Genomic DNA, 21,904 nt, shown 5'->3' with positions numbered 1-21,904 from the left:
ATGATGAATTCATTTTTGACATTTCAATTTGACTTTATTGGTCCTTATTTATGAATATGTCTATCATATTCAATTAAAATGCCATAACATTTTTCCAGAAGTCAGTTTTCCTTTTGGTTATATGTAGTATTAATTATTATTCCCACTTTATTGCAACGATCCATGAAATGTGGAGTCCTGAACATAACAATATAAGAACTCCTTGAATATTTTAAACTCTGCCCTCCTACTGTATAGGGCAATATTTACATTACTGCCCCCCTGTGTTCAAACTGTGCAATTACAGGGTAAATGTTCTCACAAGCATAAGACCAGTGACAGTGAAAATGCAGAGACGCATCTGCAAGACAATTATTATTTATAGAAATGCTTCTTTGAATGAACAGTGAAATTCGCATTGAGAAAATTAAAATAAAATCTGTCACTACAAATATAAATACTGTCATTGCACCATAAATATCTTCACAAAAAAAAAATTGTTTTCCTCCAGAACAATATAAAGTAACTCATGAACACGAAGGTGCTCATAATAAAGTGTCATCAGCAGTTTATAGCAAAACTTCTCTTCGGGTTGAAACGTTGAACAAGAAAAACAGAAGAAGAAGAAGCGTAAGTATTCACATTATACTGTCAAATTAAATTAAATCAAGGAACGACGCGGTTCTCCTGAAGGCAGATCAAATTCAGAAACTGATATTAAATCTGTTGAGCAGCAATCTCCCAAAAATATTGCGAAAAAGAAAACTATAGGTGTTGATATATGAATGGCTTCACTCTCACCAACGACTTAAAATGTAAACTTGAGGTTTCTGTGCTTAAAGAGTCGTGACCCGCAGGTCAGGCAGTGTGTGTTTTCATGATGCTGGTGAAGCCTCCGTGTCTTTTTGGTTGAGTGCAGCTGACACTGCGGAGCGGTCGAGCATCCAGGCGGCGGAGGGCGGAACCTCGACGGGAACTCTTCAGTGCCTTGTGAAGAAAGGATGAGCCAGAGCTTTGGCGGCTGAGATGCGGCCGCTTGGTCTGAAGGCCAAACATTTCTGCAGGTGAGGAAAAGTTAACACAAACACCCGTTTACAATGCTAATCTATGAAATGCAAAAATAAAGGACGCAACTCCTTTGGATTTCGAGAGGCTGGAACCAAATGTTTGTTATTTTTAGCCGCCCCGGCATCATCCGGGGGACGGACGCGCTGGTCGGTCCACACTTGGGGCGAAGACTGAAATGTCTCAGCAACTGTCGGATGGATTACTGTGAAATTTAGAGCAGACGGCCACGGACCTCGAAGGAAGGTTCTTGATTAAAGGGGCTGTACGTGAAGTAGTGACTGTAAGTATAATGTCTTGATAACGTCAGAGTAAACCCATGTAAGAAGAAAACAGAAGGAAAATCTGGAGTGGGCGCCACCCGTTGTCTGAATGTTCTGGAATCGTTCCTGCTGTGTGAGAATGTCTAAAAACAGCCACCATCGGGTTCAAATGATTAATTTATCCACTAGGCTACTATTGTTTATAACCAAAAACATGCAAAACGAATCATTCTTCCATAAAAAAAAATGTCCATGCTAATTCTCCGCATGCTAACACAATAAACTAAAGCAAACGTTGATAAACTGACGAAAATATGAGATTACAGACAAAGCGGCGAGTAGAGATTCGCATCGCTCATTCGCTCAAGTTGAAATCGTTGAAATGGAGCGAGATGTTCGCGCTTATTGGCCAATTAGCGTTAGGAACTTGACGTCCGTGTCCAACAGAGAATGGGCGAACTTGCGCGAGTTGCACGGCGAGAAGATTCGCTCCGCATTTGGTGTGAATGAGGCATAAGACTCTTTTCCAAAATTATTTCAAACTTAAAGTCTGCCTGTGTATAACTAGAACTAAGACAGAAGGCAAATAGCAACATTTCATTAAAACACATTAAAACACAGATCTGCTCACGGCAAGTAGGTCGCTCTCGTCGGGGCCCAGGTTGTGCAGCAGCTTGGTGCAGGGAACCGTCGGCCCCCAGCTGACGGAGTAGGAGATGGGGCTGTCCGGGGGCCAGTCCTCCTCACTGGGCAGGCCGAGAACCCTGGGGGAAAAAGAATTAAGCGGAAGAAATGTTCAACCGATGGGAGGCCAAAACATACAAAGCTACTCTGACATTAAAGAGAGTAGGTGAAATTAAAGGGTAAAGAAAGGAAACAACACTCACTCAAAGATTTTTTGCAGCTGCTGCACCTCTGTGTACGCCTGAAACAGCGGCCTGTGGGATATAACAAATGTTTTATTACAGCTTTATCTTTATATATATATATATATATATACACAAATATATATATATATATATACAGTGTCTCCTCCAGCCAGAAACTCCAGGCTCGGCCGTCCTCACCTCAGGAGGAAGAGCTCGGCGAAGATGCAGCCGGCGCTCCACATGTCCACCGAGGACATGTAGACCGAGTTCAGCAGCACCTCCGGGGCTCTGTACCAGAGCGTCACCACCTGAACCGAGGGAGACACAGACAGAAGATAGAGGAATGAAAGAAAAAAAAAGGCCAATGACACGAGAACATTCTTCACCTCGGGGCCGAAAACCGGAGAGAGCTACGTATATAAAACAGGAAAGACAGGCTCAAGAGGAAAGTAAAATAGCTTCACTTACACCCGGAGTGAGGGCGATATTAAAGGTGTACATGCGTGCCAGTCCAAAGTCTGCGATCTTCACTTCTCCCTGGCTGCTGACCAGGATGTTTTCCGGCTTCAGGTCGCGATGCAGCACCATGTTCGTGTGCAGGAAGTCCAATCCCTGCAGCAGCTGCAGCATCACATCCTGTACACACGGGAAACAGAAGACAGGTTTTAGGACTGAGCGTTAAAGAGCATGGAGAGAATAAGTAAGGATTGGTGGAATCGGTAGAATCTGGGATCGTGTGACGGAAGTCCCTTCCTGACGAGAGTCAGTGATTCGTGAAGGTCGGACGTCCGAGCAGACGAGTCACGAGAGTGTGTGAAGGTGTTGGTTTGTTAAACTGGCTTCAAATGCTACTGAGAAGACAAAAGAAAACGTATAAATGAATCTGTTTGTGTCGGTTTACAAGGACGCGCAAATGTCAAGATCACGAGGTGGGAAAATGAAGTTCTGGGCAGTAGAGTATGAAAAAGTTGATTTATTAGTTAATTTCCGACCTTGATGCGGTCGCGGCTCAGTCCAGAAGCAGGAGCCTTGGAGAGGAAGGTGGACAGGTCCTGGTCGATGTATTCTAAAACCAGAGTGAGGTCCAGGCTCCGGTCCACTGGTACGACGGACGCATCCAACAGCCTGGATTCACAATGGATGGGGGAAAAGTTTCTTTTGGTAGTAAACAAAAATTAAAACAAGCTTGTAGCTTCACCCGGATGGTTTTAATCATGGTTATCAGGCTAGTACTAATTTCCTAACAACGAACAGATATTTTTTCGAAGATGTCAAATGTGTACTTAACACACAAGCTCATTTACAAAGTGGCGCATCATGCCACGAGCGCACCGTGATACAGAGGAAAAAGCCACATTACAAATAAAAATGTGATTTGCATTTCCCACTCACCTGAACGCCTCTGAAGAAATGTGTTATAATTATTTTATTTTTTTCTATGCGGCTATTCAATTTGAATTGTTCCTTTAAATATGATTTAGATATGTTGGAAATTGTGTACGTGCACTTTAGGAATAAATATGAAATAGATAAGATAAGATAAGATATACCTTTATCCCAAGTATGTACAAAATATAACAGAAAATATAAAAAGGATATATAAATACTATATACAGAGCAGTAACAATAGTTACACATGAGGAATAAATATAAATATTGCAAAGTTACCATTTTTGCTGTTATCGTAAGTTTTGCTGTCATTTCCTGATATTTTCAAATGAGCACAAGTATTCATGAAAGGTTGAATAACCGACTCACTGGACTATGTTGGGGTGGTTGAAGTACTTCATCTTGCGCAGCAGCGCCACCTCGCGGATCATGAAGGCGGGGATCCCGTTGGCCGAAGCGTCCGCGGGGACGTTGAACTTCTTCACCGCCAGGAGGCGCTGGTCGCCGCCCAGCCGCCGGGCTCTGTACACGCGCCCGTGCGAGCCCTGTCCGACCTCTGCCAGCAGCTCGTAGCGCACGTGCTCCACACCCACGTCCATCTGTCGTCCTTTCTCCGTCTCCTTTGTCCAAATTAGATATGAATTCATTCACTTGAACCCGAGGAGGGGGAGTGGAAAAAAGGTCCCCAAATTTCAAAATGACAACATTAAAAAAAAAAAAAAAAAAGTGGTCGAGTTGAAGAAGCTAGCTCGACCAGGCTGATTGACGTGACGACTGCAGGTTAGCTTAGCAGGTAATTAGCATCGTCACAGAGCCACTAATCACCTGTAATAACACACTTTAGATCCAATTGAAGTGTTTCATTGTTTTTTTTAAAGTTCATTATCCGGTGCCTTTACGTACCTCGGTGGGCCCTCCGACCCTCCGTGCTGCCTGCAGACTGATGACAGGGAAAAAAGAAAGAAAAAAAAAAGATGGAGAAAATCACACCCCTTTTATTTAACAACTAATCAGGGAGCTCAACATTCACGTTGTGCAGAGCCCACTCCTCTGACACGTGTGTGTGTGTGTGTGTGTGTGTGTGGACGCATGCTGCGTTCAGGGACAGATGACAAATGTGGAGTGCAGCAAAACAAAAACAAATAAAATAAACAAACAGAAAAAGTTTACCCCTTAAAAAAGTTTCCAAGAAAAACTAGCAGAGACAATGACATTTCCAAATATTGACTTTACATCCGAGTAATTATATCAAAGTAGGAGTGCAACTAACCAACCATTATTCATCACTATCGATTAATCTGTCGATTATTGTCCTCGATTAATCGATTAAGTTGTTTGGTCCATAAAATGGTGGAAAATGTCGAACGTGTTTCCGTGTTTTTGTTTTTGTCCACGCACCAAAGATATTCAGTTCTACTGTCACAGACGAGCAAAGAAACCAGAAAATATTCACATTTAATTTTTAACTTTATTTTGTTTTCGTAAAAACTCCTTGAACCGATTGATGGATTATCAAAATAGTTGTCGATCGACTTAGTAGTTGATTGCTAATCGATTAATGGATCAACTGTTGCAGCTCTATATTAAAGTACTACTACTAAAGTACAAATATTCTAAGGTTCATAAACGAAAAAGTTTGTTTTGTTATTGCTTAAATTGGTGGATTTGACCCTAAAAAATAAATAAATATGTAAATATGTTCATAATTAACCAAATACATCCAGCTTAACCAAACCCCGCTCTGCCGGAGAAAACCCCACGCGGGCACACGAGAAAATTCATATCACCAGTAGAGAGAATATTGAAATTCACTCGGTACGCCGTAGATTAAAATGCAATCCACTTTTTATTACCGTTTTTTTCATCAAACGGGAGGGAAGACTCTTTGTAAACTTGTTACAGACTGCAAATGAGAACGTCAGGCACGGAAAAATACAAAATAATAAACTCTACACAACGAATGTGTGTATGGATGATATTTATACATAAAAGTATTTTCATTTGGTAATATTAGCTCTTGAAAGTGCAGGTGGCTATAGCTCAACAACACAGACATGTAACATGTGTGAGTCGGTGTGGAAAATTAAACTTTTCCTTCAAGAATTCGTAGTTCATGAGCTGGAGAACTTTAAAGCCTCCTCACACACGATGTTGGGAGTTTTGTTGCATGATCAGCTGCTGGTTAATTAAAGTGAATGAACGGTCACTCTGGTGAACGTCGCCGTCGGGGGAAGTTACTCCCCTTTGCATTTGGCGCTGTTGAGTTTAATTTTCTTCGCCAGGGCGATGGCGTCCAGGTGGAGGTTGCGGTCGAGGATGACCGAGCCACAGGTGAGCGCTCCGGCGAGAGCGCCGGCAAAGCCGCACACAAACACGTCCTGGCCTGCAACACAACAAGTGAAATGTAACAAACTGAGGTCATTCGGAAAAGTCGTCCATGTCAGGAAAGGTCCTGCAGGCGGCGACATCTGGGGGCGACTGACCTGTCAGGTAGAGGTTCTTCAGCGGAGTCTGAGGTCTCACGGTGGCGTTGAGTTCAGGGCTGAACCGGGCGACGCCGTGATCCGCGCCGTAGATTTCCCCTTTGGGCGCTCCGATGTAGTGCGTGTTTGTGATGGGGGTCCCGGCGTCGATGAATTCAATCTGCACAGACACAAACACGGGAGTCAGAAAAATCTGTGACCTGCATCTGAGTCTGAATATCAATTGATTTGAGTTTCATAAAACTTTCTAATAACTGTATAAAAACGAGGCAAGGAGAAGCAGAGCAAAAGCCCAACCCCCTCTCCGGTTTTGGATTAGTTCACCACGACCAGAGTCACTGACCCACCACCGCACGTGGCTGCGTCTCCCGGTTCAGAAGCGTTACCTTGTCTCTGGTGATCTTGGGGAAGACGCCCAAGAGCACCTCCAGGATCGAGTCAATGAAAGCCTGTTTCAGCTCCTTGTAGTCCTCCGCCCTGTTGGTCACCTTGCCGTCCTTCCACTCCTCGAACCACTCGTAGTTGGCGAAGCTGACCAGACTCAGCGTGGACTTGCCTGACGGGAAGGGGAAAATATGAGTTGTCAGTTGAAACGGAAATACGAATCTACCGTACAACCAATCGCAACGTCGTAAATGTAGCAACAGTGATTGCGTTTTAAAAGCTCAAATGTAATAAGTGTGGACGTGGCTGTAGTGACACGCTGCATGTCACGTTCACGTACCCGGTGATCGCTCCTCCCAGGTCGGATCTTTGGCCGAGGGAGAGGCAACAAACAGCAGCGGTACACTTTTGGCCGACTCTTCCCTCGTTCCTTTCAGGTACTCCTCCACCCTGTACATGAAAAAAATAGATTTAATAAATTCACTCGGACACAAAGTGGCTGAATCAGACAAGAGAGGCGAGATTCAACGTGACGTACAGTTCGTCAAAGTTGTTCTCAGTGAAGATCCAGTAGTTGTCCGCCTTCAGGCCCAGCTCCTCCTTGGTTCCAGTCAGACCCAGAAAGACGCTCAGGCCACCTTCGCCGTTCTTCATCATACCGAGCTGCTTCTGGACGGCTGCAAGGCGCGACACGTAGAATGCATCTTCACAAAATGCTCACATTGCGAATGACACTTCTCTCCTCAGTATGAACGTATGTTCGGTGATTCCCTCGAGTGCTGAAATGATCGCTCCATCGGTCTAGACACTGATTTGATACGGTAACGAGAATCTAAGCCCAAAGGTCGATTTACCAATTAACCGTTGAACTTCTCTGTCTTGTTTTTTGAGGTTTGCAAAGGTAAAAAAAAAAATATAAGAACAAAGACTTAATTTAACTACGTGATCACGTTCAAAACCGCCAAACATTCTCTGGGTTCCAACCTCGAAAATGTGAGTACATGGCGTTTTTCTTAGAGCCCGACCGATATGGATTTTGGGGGGTCGATGTCCATATCGATATTAGGTAGTACAAGACTTCCGAGACCGATTCATAGTCCCGTATAAATATATATATATTTTAATCTGTCAATGATTCCTAAGATGTCTCAATCAATGAAATGTAGTTAAACATCAACTTTATCATAAATAACTATAAAACAAAAAGAAAACACAAATTCAACCAAATATATAGAACTTGAATTAATAAACATTAATAATAAACATAATTTATTTGAAGTAAGATGTTAACATAAATGTGCAAACTGAAATATATCGGTCGGAGTCTAGTTTTGCTCTGTTTTATTTGACTTTAGAATGAAGATCTTAAGACTTTGGACGAAACAAGTCATTAAAGGCATCTCCCTGAGCTCTGGGAAATTCTGATTGGCATTTTTTACTATTTTGATATTTAAAACATTTCTTTTCATGCAGCTCTAGTTCCTTCCTCACCCGGCATGGCCTGGAGCTCTTTGGGCAGCAGCTTCTGGTAGGTGTTGAATATTCCGGCATTGGAGATGACCATGGGTGCATGGATGTGGATTTCCTCCTGACCCTTCATGACGCTCACACCTTAGAAACACATGAGAACAAACCAACCCACAGAGTGAATCTCGTCTCTGTCGGAGCAGCAGGCTGAGAGTCGTGTGTCAAGATGTAGAAACACCCACCGTACGCCTCCTTGGCATCGTTAAACAAGATGCGGTTCACCGGGGCCCGAACGAGCACGGCACCGCCGGCCTTCTCGATGATGGGGATCATGTGGTAGGCGATCTCAGTGGCTCCGCCTTTCGGGTACCAGGCGCCATTCAGGTAGTGGGTGACCAGCAGGCTGTGCATGGAAAAACTGGCATCTTTTGGCATGTTGCCTGCAGATGAGAGACGGGAGGGGGGAAACAGGAAACCTGTGAGCACAGCGCGGTCCAGAGACGACCAGATTCCACTGACTCAACGCGACGTTACCGTAGGTGCCGAAGATGTAAGTGAAGACGGCGCGGAGGTCTTTGTTCTCCGTCAGCTCGTTGACCACCTCGGTCAGGCTGCGCGGGGCCATCTTGAAGAAGAAGGACAGACGTTTGGCCAGGCCGCTGTAGACCAGGAACTTCGCCAGGGGGACGGGGCAGAGCTTCAGCACAGCGAGGAGCCAGATGCCCCGACCGGCTTTCTGCAGACAGAAACACACAAAACACAAAGATGACACTTTGATTCTTCTTTTGGTTTCACCTAGAGCCCGACCGATAATATCGTCCCATATGAGGCTTTGACTGTATATCGCTATCAGCGCAACCGATATGAAATCCTTTATTTATAGAGAATAAAATATGCAAAAACAAATTTGCATTTATGTTTATTTTCTTAATTCAAGTTCTATATATTTGGTTGTATTTGTGTTTTCCTATTCATTAATGATAAAGTTTATGGTTAAACTAAATATATTAAGCCTCGATTACATTTCTTTGTCATTAAAAGGTTTGATAAGGTCATCTTAGGAATCATTGACAGATTCTTTTTTAAATCTGTATATCGTCCGATGTATCGTTATCGGAAATCTTGTACTCTCTAATATCAATATTCCAAAAAATCCATATCTGTCGGGAAATTTTCCTGCATGAGGTTCCCTCTGTCAGAGAAGAATGGACAAGCAGATACGAGGAAGTATTTAAAAAAGAAAAAATACCTGATGATTGAAACTATAGATTTTTTAAAAATAGCACTCACTTCATATTTGCTTTGTCTTGTTTTATGAATTTCTTTTTTGTCCTAGCTCCTTTCGTTTTACTACTGCAGCTGCATCTTTAAGTTCATTCTGGTTTGAGCAATTACTCAAAAATATATAATGCACTTAACTCAGTCTGTGGTGGCATGATGTGATATGCTGTTGGTCAACTAATGACTCTCACCTTTGATTCACAAACCCTTGAGCCCTTGGGGGAATATCAGTGACAACATCAACAGAAATCTTGACAGTATAGCTCCAACGTGCTAAAGGGCAGTTTACAGTCCAGAGGGACAAAAGGCATTTGTGTAATAAAAGAAGTATAATAAAGGTCAGATCGAGAGAGAGAAAGAGATAAGTGACACATTTTCTTTGTATTCCAGCAACTCCTGACTTACGATATAGGTTTTGTAAGTGTTTGTATTTAAGCCGAATACTTTGAGGTACTTCATCACAGTCTGCGAAGAACAAAGATCCCACCTTGGCCAGCTTCACGTACTCGTCGATGGCCTTCTCCTCCCCGGGGAAGCACTTCTTCAGCTCCGCGGGGAAGCGGTCCCTGCCGCTGTAGATGGGGTAGCGTCGGCGGTTTTCCGGAGGTCCCAGGACCACGTGGTCGAACGGATTCGCCAGGGGCTCCCACTGCAGCTGCCCGTTGGTCATCTGGTCCAGCATGCAGCGGAACGGCTTGTGGTCCAGCAGGTCGCCGATGTAGTGGATCCCTGAGGAGAGAGAAGGAAAAAAAGGTGGAATAAAATGCTTAATTTCTAGGATGTAAAATGTATTTCGGAGCCTGACAGAACCAGCATTTTCTTTCTTTAGACTTATGAGATACAGAAGATAATATTCAAAAGAGACAAGAGACGTTTTTTCTCACCAACATCAAATTCAAAGCCCTTCTCGGTAAACGTGTGGCAGCAGCCCCCGGCCCGATCGTGCTGCTCCAGAACCAGGACCTTCTTTCCGACCTTGGCCAGCAGCACCGCGAGTCCGAGCCCACCGATCCCGCTGCCGATGATGACGGCGTCCAGGTTGTCGGGGACTTTGCCGGCAACGAAACCTTAAGAAGAGGCAAAAAAAAACATTCAAACAACCACTTAGCAACCAGAGCAAATCTAAGAGGAGATCAAATATTTCATATATAGTAAATTGACATAAAATATATATGTGAATAATATGTGGTTCCAGCTTTGCAAATCTGTTTAATGTCTTTGTAAAGAGAATATACCTTTGGGATTTTGGACGACGGATCAAATAGGAACTAGAAGTATGGAAGGAAGGAATTTCTAATTTCATTTTTGAACTTTGTTTTTTGAAAATAAGTAATGACTAATAATAATATTTTTGATAGTTATGTTACTCCCTCTCAAGTTAACGTCAATAAATTTAAGACATAGTGATGTAAATGTCACTTTGATATATTCACTTTAAGAGAGATTTGATTCATTTTCAAAGATATGTTTGGTTGGAGAGGTGCGTGCAATTTTTTTTTTAAATCAGTAGATACGGAAAATTAAGAAAAATAATGTCCCTTACAATTTCTCGGAAGCATATTTGGCATAATTTTTACAATACAAATTTTAATTTAATTTACAGTATAGCATTTAGGAAAATAAATCATCACCCGTGAGAAACTAGAACCAGATTGTAATTTCTGTTCTGCTCGACTTTTTTCTTGATAATAGATATTAGTAGGTAATTAATTAATCTGGCTGTTTATTTTGAAGTGAAACCTATTTTGAAGTATTGCTTATGAGGGAAGAAGAAATATTTTGCCACTTTTTGCTTGTAGAGACAAGTTAAACAGACATTTTGTCTTCAGCTGAGCAGAATTTCAACAGGAACTTTCCAGTCAGCAGTTAGTCAAGTTTTTTTTTTTTTTACTTTATTGTCAAAGTACAAACAAGACAGACAATCAGTTAAAAACTGAAGATAACAAGATGAACATAGATCAATAAACTTCAGCCACATTCCTTGACACTTGACCTGCACTATTAGGTCATAATTAGGAAACATTTTTTACCAACTATTTTAACTTTTTTTAACTGCGGATAAATCCACTTCAGACTCACATTGCGCAACTTTAAATGAAAAAAAAAGTGCATTGATTTCAGTTTTTGCAGATGAAGAGTGACACACGCGTCGACCTTGGTCGTGTCGCCTCACCTTGTTTCAGCACTTTGTTCTTCTCCTTCCGGTCGTGAACCATCTTCTTCGGCGGCTCGCGGGTGTCCGCCTCGAACGGGTTGGGCCCGGAGCTGCGGAGGACATACTTCAAGATGAGTCCGACCACAGCGGCGCAAATCACCGCCACGCTGATCCACATCGCGGCGGACGAGAGGCTTCACACTTCACGCACTGGCCGCAACGCACAACGCACCGCAACCAGGGTTTTCTCTTCCGCATCGGCGACGTCGCTGACAGCTGATGACGCAGACCAATCGGAGCCTTCACTGAGAGACGCGTCAGACCGTTTGGACCAATCAACGCATCGGGGGAAAAAAACAACAGGAAGTTGAAAAACACACCCCGACTGTTACATAATTACATAAAGATTGTTAAAAAGAAACTAATGACTATAACAACAAAAGATATTATCATCAAAAATTCTATAAATAATTGATATAAATATATTATAAACCCATATATTATAATCACTATTGTTTGTATAGATATATTAGCAAGATCTTTATATATTAATTTATATAAATTGATATATCAAATATATGAGAAAGATGGATTGAGGTGCATTGGTTAAAAAGTCCTGAAATATTTTTTTTCCTGATTCATCCATATAAAGTATCTTGTAAACCCTGTTTGGAAAAGTGCTGTGCAGATAATATTTGATAAATATTAAATAGAATTAACAGTAAATACAGAACATAAAAAAAGGTTAAAGAAAATAATGCCATGTTTTACTTTTCATTCATCAATTAATTTCAGTGCAGTAAACAGAACAAAAATATTAGATTGTTAGATGGTTAAACTGATTGACATTTTTCAATTTTTTTTATTATTGTCTGTTTGAGCTATGTCCACTCTTCATGTACCATGTTGTTCCTTGTTTATTAAAACATGAAGTCATTATTTGTCTTTAAATCCTGCATCTGATCAAAGTTGCCGGAATTTGATACATCTGATAAAGAATCAACCACGGTCACCGAATCTCGTCAGACGACTTAGGCTGATGTGAGACTCAAACTTTATGAGCTGATATGACAGGTGATCTTTTTTTTCCCTCCCAACACAGAGGAAGAGGCAGGTTGTCTTAATAATATGGGGAAGCGTTCTATGAACGTCCGCTGTCCTGGAACAAGGACTGGATCATCGCCAAGATAAAGTTAAAGGCCCAAAATATCACTGAGTAATTCATCCTGGTACATACAGTACATACATAATAACATATGTCAGGTGGACCAAAAAAAGGTTATCACTGTGCTGTCGATCTTATCGTGACCTAGGAGACCCTACTCAAAGTCCATTTATCAACTTTGTCCACACCTTTAACAGATACTAATGATCCATGTGATCTGATGCATAACTCCAGAGAAACCTCAAGTGGACCTTGATATAAGATATTCTTGTAAACAAGAATTTCTTGAATTACAGGTGTAACTAACTTGATACCTCTTCTGCAAAAAAACCCACAAAAACCTCACAGCAACTTCTAGATTTTATTTTTTTGCTCCAAAAAAAGAGAAAAAAGAAAATCACCTGCATCTTCGCATTCGTTTCCTTTTTCCTATTTATTTTTTTTTTTTACATCTGTTTGCAAATAGAACCCACTCACACAGGAAACACTTTAAGCAGGGGATTCACCCCAGTTTTCATCATCATCATCATCATCATCACCACCATCACGATGGCCGGTTCATGGCTCCAGGTCCAACGCCCACCCTGAAACCTCAGATTTTTAACTGACGGGGATCCATCTACTGTACGATATGAGGCTCATATTTCATAATTCGAACTTCGTTTGATGTCGCTTTCAAAATATATCCCCATAAATAGCATTATATTAGAGATGTTAGTTCATTAAACTTGACAAAAAACATTTTTTTTGCCTTCAAACAGCCAAGAGCCTCATATGATCCATGTGCCTGTTATCGTGTCACATGTTGTTTTGTTTTTTGTAATGTCCCAAATTATTTTTTATTTTGATTATTTTTTATGGGATTCCCGCACAGAGAAAAATCTGCATACTGAGTTCCAAAAAAAGAAAAGGTTCTAAACACTTTTGACCTTTGAGCCCTTCAGCCTTTTTCGGGAATCAACGGCAAAACCCAAGTTAGTAAGAGTGGACGTCAAGCTTTCATTACAAATCTGATTTCTGCTCATAAACGCGCTGCGTAGACGGCGTACTGTAATGCCTTCGATCTCGCTGTAGCAGTCCAACCGCATTCCAAAAATCATATTTCCCCTCCCTCCAACTGAGTTAGTCCATTATGGTTAGTCTGGTTCTTTCTCTGCTTCGTCTGTTAGTGCAGTAAGCTTGGGAGGTGGTTCATGAACGTTTGTACAGATGAGGAGACGTCCAGAATAAACGTACATGTCATAAACAGAACAGAGGGTTTGATGAGAAAATCAAAGGGAAAAAAAACAAAAACAGACAGTACCAAGCATGAGAAGAGAAATCTTAACAGCCCTTCATCTGGTGTCCACTTTTGGTATTTATTACCTCATAGCTTTGAGCTTTTCCTCTTAAAGTATTTTTAAAGGATGACGGGTTTATTTTAATTGCAAAAAAGCACTTCCAATAATTAGGAATAAAATAAAACCATAGGCTCTGGTAAGTTGGTGTTAAGGGCATGATGCGCAGTTATGTTTTGATGTTATTTACAAAATTTGAATTGTTTTTGTGTTTGGCATCGAGTAACCGGTGCAGACTGTTCTTGTGTGTATGCGTGTTCGGTTACAATCAAGACAGCGTTCAGATGTAAATACAGTTGTTTCGCGATGGTAAAACTACAATGGCTTTAAAAGGTCCATGTGATTGACGGTGGAGGAAAGAGCCGATGACCCTTCCCCGCCTCCCCCCGCCTGGCAGCGGTAGTGCAGGTCAAAGTTCAAAAGGTCAAAAAGTAAAAGAAGGGCGATGGGTTGTTTTTTTTTTCCTTCCCAGAAGCAGGAAGTCATCAGTCCATCTGTCAAGGTGGGTTGGTACGATGGTTTTTCGGTCTCCTGGCATGTTGTTGGTGACACTCGTTTGTGGCGTGAGGGGAGGGAGGTCACTGCAGCACCAACCCGACCTGAGGAAGATGAAGGTGGAGCCGTTAGAAAGGTTTTCTATTTATCCATATACATATATTTTTTTTTTTTTGTTACAGGTTCTAATGGTTGTGACTAACGCCACAAAGAAAAGGATTGAACCGCCTGCTACATCGACAACGCTGCCTTTGTGTGCAATGTCCTTTGTCAGCCTGGACTCTGATACAAAAAAACAAACATTTTATAAGTACAATTACTGCCCAGAGAAGGCATGACAAAATATTTCAGACATTTGTAGATTAAAGGGGCAGTAAGAAATTTTAATCTTTCCTCATGGTCCGATAGTTTTTTGGCTCAGCCCTGGTTCTAAATAAATTTTTTGAAGAAAGTAATTCAATGCTTTTTCAGACACCTGCAAATGAGCTGAGGTTACGATATTGCCTCTGTGAAAGTGAAAAGAAGTCATCCCAGTAAATGTACCTTCTCCGAGCCCATGCTGGGACACTTCCAGTTGTACAGATAATACTGTAGATTCCCATCACCGATGCCGAACTTTAGCTTCTCCAAGAAAGTCTTGTTTTCCATTAGATCCAGTGCATTGAAGACATCAAACCCTTTCTGGATTAAAGAAGAGGAGAAAGAAGAAAGTAAAACTTCATTGGTTTCCCTGAGATTAAAAATGTTTTTTAAACATTACATGGCTTTGCGCGGCTCGAAGAGGAACACGCACCGATTTGGCCAAGATGAGGGCGTCGGACATCAGGTCGAGCATGGTGGTGGTGGTGTGCACATTGTAGAAGGAGTACGCCGCTTTTAGACTGCGGTGCACGGGGTGGTTCATGATGGTGGAGGGCAGCGTGTAGAAACTCAGGAAATCGGTTACTTTGCCATCGTTCTGTCAAGGGAACAACACACTTTTATTAAAGCCTATGGGTGTATAACATAATAGAGGACCTGAGTTATCGAAAGAAAAGACAAGAGAGTCTCTGGTATATATTTTTTTACCTCAACCAGGAAAGTGTCGATAATGTTTTCCCGGGGCAGTAGCCAGTGAGCCACCTCTTCCTGGTTCATATAGGGCACCAGGCTGAACTGGCTCAGGTACTCACGCAGGAGGCGATGCACCAACGGCACATCCTTCTTGGTCATGGGCCGCAGACCCGAAGTCTTCGGGGCCTGAAGGAGAAGACGTGAGAACAGAATAAAGGCACGCTGAAGGGAAAACGTCACCGTCATAGATTTATTGTTTATGTGTGTTTGAGTGTTTCCACGGACCTCAGGCAGACGGTACAACTTCATGGTGCGCTGCATAGTCATGTTCCTGCTCAAGTGAGAGAACTTCACCTCGATTAGTTTACGTGGGTTCAAAGAACGATGCCAGTACCTGCGCAAAAAAACAAAAAAAATCACGCACGTGCCAATTGACACAGTAAAAAGAAGAAAAACCGAAATAGTTTTTCTCCGTTGGACCCACCTGCATGTTCCCACGGGTTTGGGCAGTACCACTCCGGCAGTGTACACGGCCTGAAAGATGCCCTGCAGGTTGACCCGTCTGGTGATCTCTCGGATCAGCACCGGGGCGACTCGTTTGGCGCGAAGCTTCTTGTGGACACAGAGGAAATTGATCTCAACCATTTTCTTTTCTCTAAAAACACAAGAAAAAGACATTTTTTCTGAGTAAAGTCTGCACACTTGATGTCAAAGTAAACATTCGTATTGAAACAACAACTCACACTGTGTTCTGATTTCAGTAGAGATTTTAAGACGTTATATTTTGAGATAACTTCTTGTGCAAAGGGTTTAATCTTTTCATTTTCATACTGTTGTGATCGCTTACATGTCATAGATGCGGATAGTGGCAGGAATGGCGCTGATGAAACCCACAAGCTTCTGGTTGGAGTTAACCCTCACTCCACAATGCCACTGGGGCAACCAGCCAGGAGGCCGCAAGGCCCTAGGGGATATAAAAAAAGACAAATGCAATAGATTAATCTATGATTATGAATTTCATAAAGTTAATTATTTACAGTCTGATATTCCACAAGACATCGTACATGTACATTTACGATCTTTGTCAGGTGTAAAATTGGAAAAAAAATCACTTTTTTTTTTTCTCAAAAAAATTACCAGAGAAGGAACTCGGGGGAGTAATCGAATCTGAACATGTTGTCGTCATCTTCCACATAGTTCTCGTTGAGAAGAGTGTAAAGCTCCTTCAGCTGGTTTTAGAGAAAGCAAAGAGAATTTGACATTTAGTCAAAGCAAACAAACACAACCAAAAATAAACGAACCTCTTATTACACATCATTTTCAAGTTTTATGAAACATATAAACTAAAACTCCAAACGTATTTTACTTTTGAAGGTCGCATTACAATACAAACTATAAAGACAAATGTACATTTGGATTTAAAGCTAAACCTCAAAATTACTGTACACACTAAGTTGGCTTTGGTGTACCTGAGTTACACCTGTTTCCTCTAATTATGGTTTTCATCTCCAAATCAAGTTTAAAGATCTCAGCTTTAGATTTCAACTGACAAAACAATCACAAAACTGAGGATAGGGACGGACACGCTCATTGGTAGTGAACTAAAAATAAAACTAGTTTTCTAACAAAATAGTGTAAAGAGCATGGAAAGGATCCCAGGGAATATTTACTTAAAGATTTATCAGTCACGTGCATCGCTGTTACAAGTGTGTGTGTGTGTGTGTGTGTGTGTGTGTGTGTGTGTGTGTTTGTGTGTCAATACACTCCCTTACCACGGCGGAGTCGCCCAGGTCGAGGGTGTCCCAGCTGAAGCCCTGTGGGAGGCTGTAGGGCTCCTCGCGAATCTGGTCTTTGTCAGGTTCGATGGAGCCGTGTGACGTCACCGTCTCCCCTGAAGGAAAAAAAAAAAGAACGGTTTCTGACGTGACGCACAAGAAACCTGGACACATGCCCGTCTAACACCCCCGTGTGCTGGAGAAGACCAACTGTTAAGCTCTGACTAAATATTCATACCAAGCTTGGGCACAGGTTGCGTATCCCAGAACTGGTAACTCCTCCGACTCGCCTCCTCCATGGTTTTGGCGGGACCTTGGCCGACGGAGAACAGTTCAATGGCCTTCTGGATCTCCTGGAGCTTATCAGCTGGCAAAGAATTCACCTGTTTGGAAAAGTAAAGAGGAATAAGTTCAAAACACGGAGAGAAGCACAAAAACAAAGTTTGACACTTGAACAAAACCATTTCTTTTCGTATTTCGGATGAACTGCTAATTAAATTTGAAAATGTGCTACTTGTAAGAATTAAGTTAGTCGTGCCTTGGCGAGGGTGTCCTGAGCCGCTTCGGTGGCACCAGATTTCTTCTTCTTTTTCTGCCTTTTTTTCTTCTTCTTAGCGCCGGTGTCGTCGGCCGGACCCGTGTCACTGAAACAGAACAGAAATAGAAGGCGTCGGCGTTATAGTCTAACATCACAAAGGAAAAAAACACGTCCTAGTCTAATGATTTGAGACACATGTACAATGCAATAGACAGAGTGATTTGAGCTGCATATTATACAACCTTGTATTGAAATACTACACATACACCAACTTTATCAGCCTTAAAATCCAAGTAGGGCTGCAATTTAGGGTTATTTTCATTATGGATTAATCTGTTGATTATTTTCTTAATTAATCGATTAATTGTTTGATCTATTTTTGGTCGATGGTGTTTCCCGAACCCCAAGATGAAGGATTTTTTTTGTCCACACAGAATTAGTTTACTGTCATAGAGGAGCAAAGAAACCAGAATATATTCACATTTAAGAAAAATATTTGAATACTCCAAGTATTAAATTTGGCTAAATAAACTAAAAAAAACTTCCCAGATTCCAGGCTGCAAATGCCCGGTTATGTTTGACCAACGATACATTGATTCCAAGAGACGTTCAAATACAACATTGCATTAGACAAATAAAAGAGGAAATGTGACAGGGGAGAAGCTGGAGTCAGCAAATATTGAGCATTTCGGCTTGAAAAACAATTTTACTCCTCTAAAGAGCAGCTGATTCATTTTCTGTGACCTGGACTTTTCGGCTCAAAATACATAAATCCTAGACACAAAAGTTCCAAGTTTTTGTCCCCGCTATTCATTTCAATACACAATTTCATACTCCAGGAGTGAAACTAAGTCACTCATAGTTACCTTGGTATCTCAGCTTAATCTGAGAAAGCATATTTTAGTGACAAGCAAACACATTCTGTTTGACCTGACATTGTCAGGTGTAGCTTCAGGAAAGATACAGAATTAAAATACACTAGTCAAACAGAAAGAAAGGGTGTGACACAAGAAAGTGGTGGAACAGAGAGTTATACAAATGGACTGTATCTGCCTTCTTCACCCATCAGCAGTTTGTACTGAGAAAACACAGGTAGTCCTGCAACCTCATCCATAAACCCCCCTTTCCTGATCAGTTCAAACCTAAGGACCGACCCCCCACTCATCCATCCCATCGTCTGGCCTGAGGAAGACTGAATACTTACAGCAGATAATCTTATTAGCGTCCTAAGGAGGAGAGAGGTCGAGCACCGGCCCCGTGGTTGTAACAGCAGCACACAGATGGTGAATCACGTGACCTCTGGAATAAGTGTACGTGGCAACTACTACTATGTGTGTACATGTGTATGTACGAGAGGTCACCGAGTGACCAGGACAATGGACAACAAAACATTCTATAGTTTGTTCCACAGCCTTCCATTTCGACAGAGTAGAAGAGTTAACGGCCACAACTATTCTTTGTTTGTGTGTGAACAGGTTGACGCAAGAGGAGGAGGGGGGAGCAGCAACAAGAGAGCAACAGTGAAGCTCACATTAGATTGACTGAAGTAAATCATTTTTGGGTGCAGTAGAAATACACATTTCTGTTACGCTGATCTCCTTCACCTTGATTGGTGCGATCATGACAGTATCCACATTGATAAAGACAAAGTCTTGTTTTTGAGTATCATTACTATCAAGTTATTTTGGGGGAAAGAAAAAAAGGATAAGTCGCATCCTGGTCACACGAACGGTTACAAGTGTACACAGTGATAACCTCATTTATATAATTTTGTTAGTCAGCATGTGCATGTGATTAAAGGGATAGTTCAGTGATTTTGAAGTGGGGTTGTATTAATTAATATGTTGAATGCTCACCTAAAAAAAACGCTTGTACGCTAAAGGACGTAGTAATACCTGGCCGAAGTACGCTTATATCAAAAGTGGAAACTTAAATGGCTGTCTGGTGGACAACTGAAGGAGTGAAAAAGTACGTCCCCCAGCGTACAATTGAACAGATTATTTTTATTTTTTTAGTTAACGTTTTAAGATGTGGCGAAAGGAAATTTTGCGGTGGTCCCCTATGCAACAGTGGGACTCAGACTTACGCTACTTCCACTTCTCCTCCAAACTCTGTTAAATGACATCGCTGATCACCGTCTCCACGAGGGAACATATTAACTATGTACCAGTAACTCATACAACCCCACTTCAAAATCACTGAACTGTCCCTTTAAGTAATCGACAGATCGGTATGCGGAGAAATAAGGTTAAATTATGGGGGGGGGGGTTAATAGCTATTCAGGAGGAGAAGCCAATACATCAAGATAGATCCACCTCATATACAACACGTGTGTATCTCTCTAATAAAAATTCTCAATATTGGTTTTGTTATTTGCCTCCACTGGTGATTACTTGGGGATTATTACATGTCAATCCTATTAAAAAATCCTTCACCGCTCTACAGGTCACAGCTTGTGGAGAAGGGGTCACAGGTTTCTCAACAGAGGGTCACAGGGCAGCAAAAGTTCGAGGTACTTCTTCTGCCCTTCTCCCACAAAGTGTTTCATGTTGTGAGCAGGAGGACGCCTTGCAAAGCGTGCACTCCCTTCATGTGTGTGTGTGTGTGTGTGTGTGTGTGTGTGTGTGTGTCAGCTTGGTAAACATTAACAGAAGCTGGTGCCAGGCAGAGGAGGATTTTCATTAAAGCCTCGTTTTTGTTTTTTTTCAGGTAGAGCTCCTCGGTGCAAAGGGCTGCTTCAGGACGCGTCATATTCCTGCGACTAACCAGCGGAATTAAAAAAAAAAAAGATCCCTAGTCTCCCCCATGTAATAAGACCAGTCCAGATATGTTCCCCTAAAGAGATGATCGTGTATCAACACATGGGCTTTGCTCGTTTCACTTTTTACTTTCTCTTTAGCTCTGCTGCTGCTGCTGCACTGAAATCCCAAGCGACGGACAATAGGGGGTTTGACAGCTACGTTAGCATGTAAGCTAACCCCTAGCTAAAATGTGAGCCGGGGGGTTGCCATGACTTGCATCGGCTACAAGGCAGCCAGCGGACGGCATGTGGCTCATAAAACAAAGACTGTCAACTCAATAAGAAGATTTGCTTTTGTTCCGTTGTCATAACAGTCGCGGGAAATGTTGTGTTTTATGATAAAACTCGCTTTTAAAAAGCGCTGTTTGGTTTTTACAACCACCCCCCGCCCGCCCCGCAAATCCTACGCCTAGCTAGCAGAGCTAAAGCATAGCGCCGCCAAGCCACGCCCGACAGAACACACTCTCGGCCAATCACATCAGAGGAAAAGCCGATTGAAGGCCGTTGCCGGCCAATAGGGTGAAATCACATGGGCGGGACATCTCCCCTATCCCACTTGTCGGCTGTGTATCCGCGACCGGATTTTTCTTTTTTGCACTCGCTTTGCCGACCGGTGCGGCGGCGGCGTGACACGCTCCCCACGCCGCCGCCGCGGCCACCGAGCCTCGTTCGTCCTCTCACCCGTCGTCGGAGCGGTGCTCCTCGTTCTCGCAGTCGCTGCAGTGTGCGTGGTCCTCTACATCGTCTCCCTCCGGCATCGGTGCTGTCTCATTCTCATCCGCCATCTTCATCCAGGAAGTGAGGGGGGCCGCCACCGCGTGCTGTCGACGCCTTTAAACCCCGCCCCGGTGTCATTGGCTCACATCTGTGTCCCCGCCCCCCTCTCCCTCTCTGTCAGACTGTTCTTCAGTATCTACAACATACTCACAATGCGATGATTTGGATTTTTTGTAGCTTCTGAAACCCAATGATAATGAGTAAAACATATTTTTTTTTTATCGATTATGTCTCTCATAAAAACTCAAACACTATTTGAGCCACGTGACCTGCATGTTGGCCAACAGGCAAATTAAGACAGCGACAGGAAGCACATGAGGGGCTGGATATGTATGTAGTCCAGCATTTATGCAGGTGTATTATTTTGGAGCTGCAACAGTAAATCGATTACTATTCGACTACCAAATTTATCGCCAGCTATTTTGATAATCGATTAATCGGTTCAGGTAGTTTTTATTTATTTTTTTAAGTCAAAATTGTCTGATTTCAGCTTCTTAAATGTGGTTATGTTCTGGTTTCTTTGCTCCTCTGTGACAGTTAACTGAATATCTTTTTTTGTCATGGACAAAATAAAATATAATCTTTTGGTTTTGGGGGAAACACGATCGTCATTTTCACCATTTTATGGA

General features: G+C 42.3%; 3 protein-coding genes across 4 annotated transcripts; all 3 read right to left on the bottom strand.

Annotated features, from left to right (window-relative positions):
• Positions 1-12: 12 nt before the first annotated feature.
• Positions 13-4,628, bottom strand: cdk21 (cyclin-dependent kinase 21). Of its 2 annotated transcripts, none has more exons than XM_035615052.2 (8): positions 4,469-4,628; positions 3,935-4,185; positions 3,169-3,301; positions 2,645-2,812; positions 2,375-2,484; positions 2,195-2,245; positions 1,939-2,071; positions 13-1,037 (listed from the first exon to the last, which is right to left on the bottom strand). In XM_035615052.2, exons 2-8 carry the CDS (start codon positions 4,162-4,164, stop codon positions 960-962), a joined length of 903 nt encoding a protein of 300 aa, XP_035470945.1. In that variant the 5' UTR covers positions 4,165-4,185; positions 4,469-4,628; the 3' UTR covers positions 13-959. The 2 variants fall into 2 exon arrangements, with proteins under 2 accessions (XP_035470945.1, XP_035470946.1); XM_035615053.2 differs by having other exon boundaries at positions 3,935-4,182; positions 4,469-4,606.
• Positions 4,629-5,392: 764 nt separating this feature from the next.
• On the bottom strand, positions 5,393-11,600 carry retsat.2 (retinol saturase, tandem duplicate 2). The gene is made up of 11 exons (XM_035615048.2): positions 11,354-11,600; positions 10,065-10,247; positions 9,668-9,909; positions 8,434-8,635; positions 8,142-8,339; positions 7,924-8,043; positions 6,971-7,109; positions 6,773-6,882; positions 6,435-6,604; positions 6,049-6,208; positions 5,393-5,948 (listed from the first exon to the last, which is right to left on the bottom strand). The coding sequence occupies exons 1-11, from the start codon at positions 11,511-11,513 to the stop codon at positions 5,800-5,802; spliced, it is 1,833 nt and encodes a 610-aa protein (XP_035470941.2). The 5' UTR covers positions 11,514-11,600; the 3' UTR covers positions 5,393-5,799.
• Positions 11,601-12,848: 1,248 nt separating this feature from the next.
• Positions 12,849-21,334, bottom strand: nmt1a (N-myristoyltransferase 1a). The gene is made up of 12 exons (XM_035615051.2): positions 21,180-21,334; positions 17,699-17,804; positions 17,399-17,543; positions 17,158-17,276; positions 16,523-16,614; positions 16,233-16,349; positions 15,870-16,040; positions 15,671-15,779; positions 15,401-15,571; positions 15,126-15,290; positions 14,876-15,013; positions 12,849-14,436 (listed from the first exon to the last, which is right to left on the bottom strand). Exons 1-12 carry the CDS (start codon positions 21,287-21,289, stop codon positions 14,416-14,418), a joined length of 1,464 nt encoding a protein of 487 aa, XP_035470944.1. The 5' UTR covers positions 21,290-21,334; the 3' UTR covers positions 12,849-14,415.
• Between the last annotated feature and the right edge of the window lie 570 nt (positions 21,335-21,904).

This window comes from Scophthalmus maximus, chromosome 17 (assembly GCF_022379125.1).
Source record: "Scophthalmus maximus strain ysfricsl-2021 chromosome 17, ASM2237912v1, whole genome shotgun sequence".
NCBI classification, from domain to species: domain Eukaryota; kingdom Metazoa; phylum Chordata; class Actinopteri; order Pleuronectiformes; family Scophthalmidae; genus Scophthalmus; species Scophthalmus maximus.
This window is presented reverse-complemented; position numbering and strand designations above follow the sequence as displayed.

What these genes read in the sequence shown, in the direction of transcription:
- cdk21 (XM_035615052.2), bottom strand. Translation starts at nt 4,164, where the DNA reads ATGGACGTGGGTGTGGAGCACGTGCGCTACGAGCTGCTGGCAGAGGTC. An exon ending in CAGCTGCAAAAAATCTTTGA is followed by an intron (nt 2,072 to 2,194) that starts GTGAGTGTTGTT and finishes TTTTTCCCCCAG; the next exon opens with GGTTCTCGGCCTGCCCAGTG. An exon ending in ACGAGAGCGACCTACTTGCC is followed by an intron (nt 1,038 to 1,938) that starts GTGAGCAGATCT and finishes CCTCACCTGCAG; the next exon opens with AAATGTTTGGCCTTCAGACC.
- retsat.2 (XM_035615048.2), bottom strand. Translation starts at nt 11,513, where the DNA reads ATGTGGATCAGCGTGGCGGTGATTTGCGCCGCTGTGGTCGGACTCATC. An exon ending in GGGCTTTGAATTTGATGTTG is followed by an intron (nt 9,910 to 10,064) that starts GTGAGAAAAAAC and finishes CTCTCTCCTCAG; the next exon opens with GGATCCACTACATCGGCGAC. An exon ending in CCAAGATCACCAGAGACAAG is followed by an intron (nt 6,209 to 6,434) that starts GTAACGCTTCTG and finishes GTGTCTGTGCAG; the next exon opens with ATTGAATTCATCGACGCCGG.
- nmt1a (XM_035615051.2), bottom strand. Translation starts at nt 21,289, where the DNA reads ATGAAGATGGCGGATGAGAATGAGACAGCACCGATGCCGGAGGGAGAC. An exon ending in CTCAGGACACCCTCGCCAAG is followed by an intron (nt 17,544 to 17,698) that starts GCACGACTAACT and finishes TTTTCCAAACAG; the next exon opens with GTGAATTCTTTGCCAGCTGA. An exon ending in GCAACCTGTGCCCAAGCTTG is followed by an intron (nt 17,277 to 17,398) that starts GTATGAATATTT and finishes TTTTTCCTTCAG; the next exon opens with GGGAGACGGTGACGTCACAC.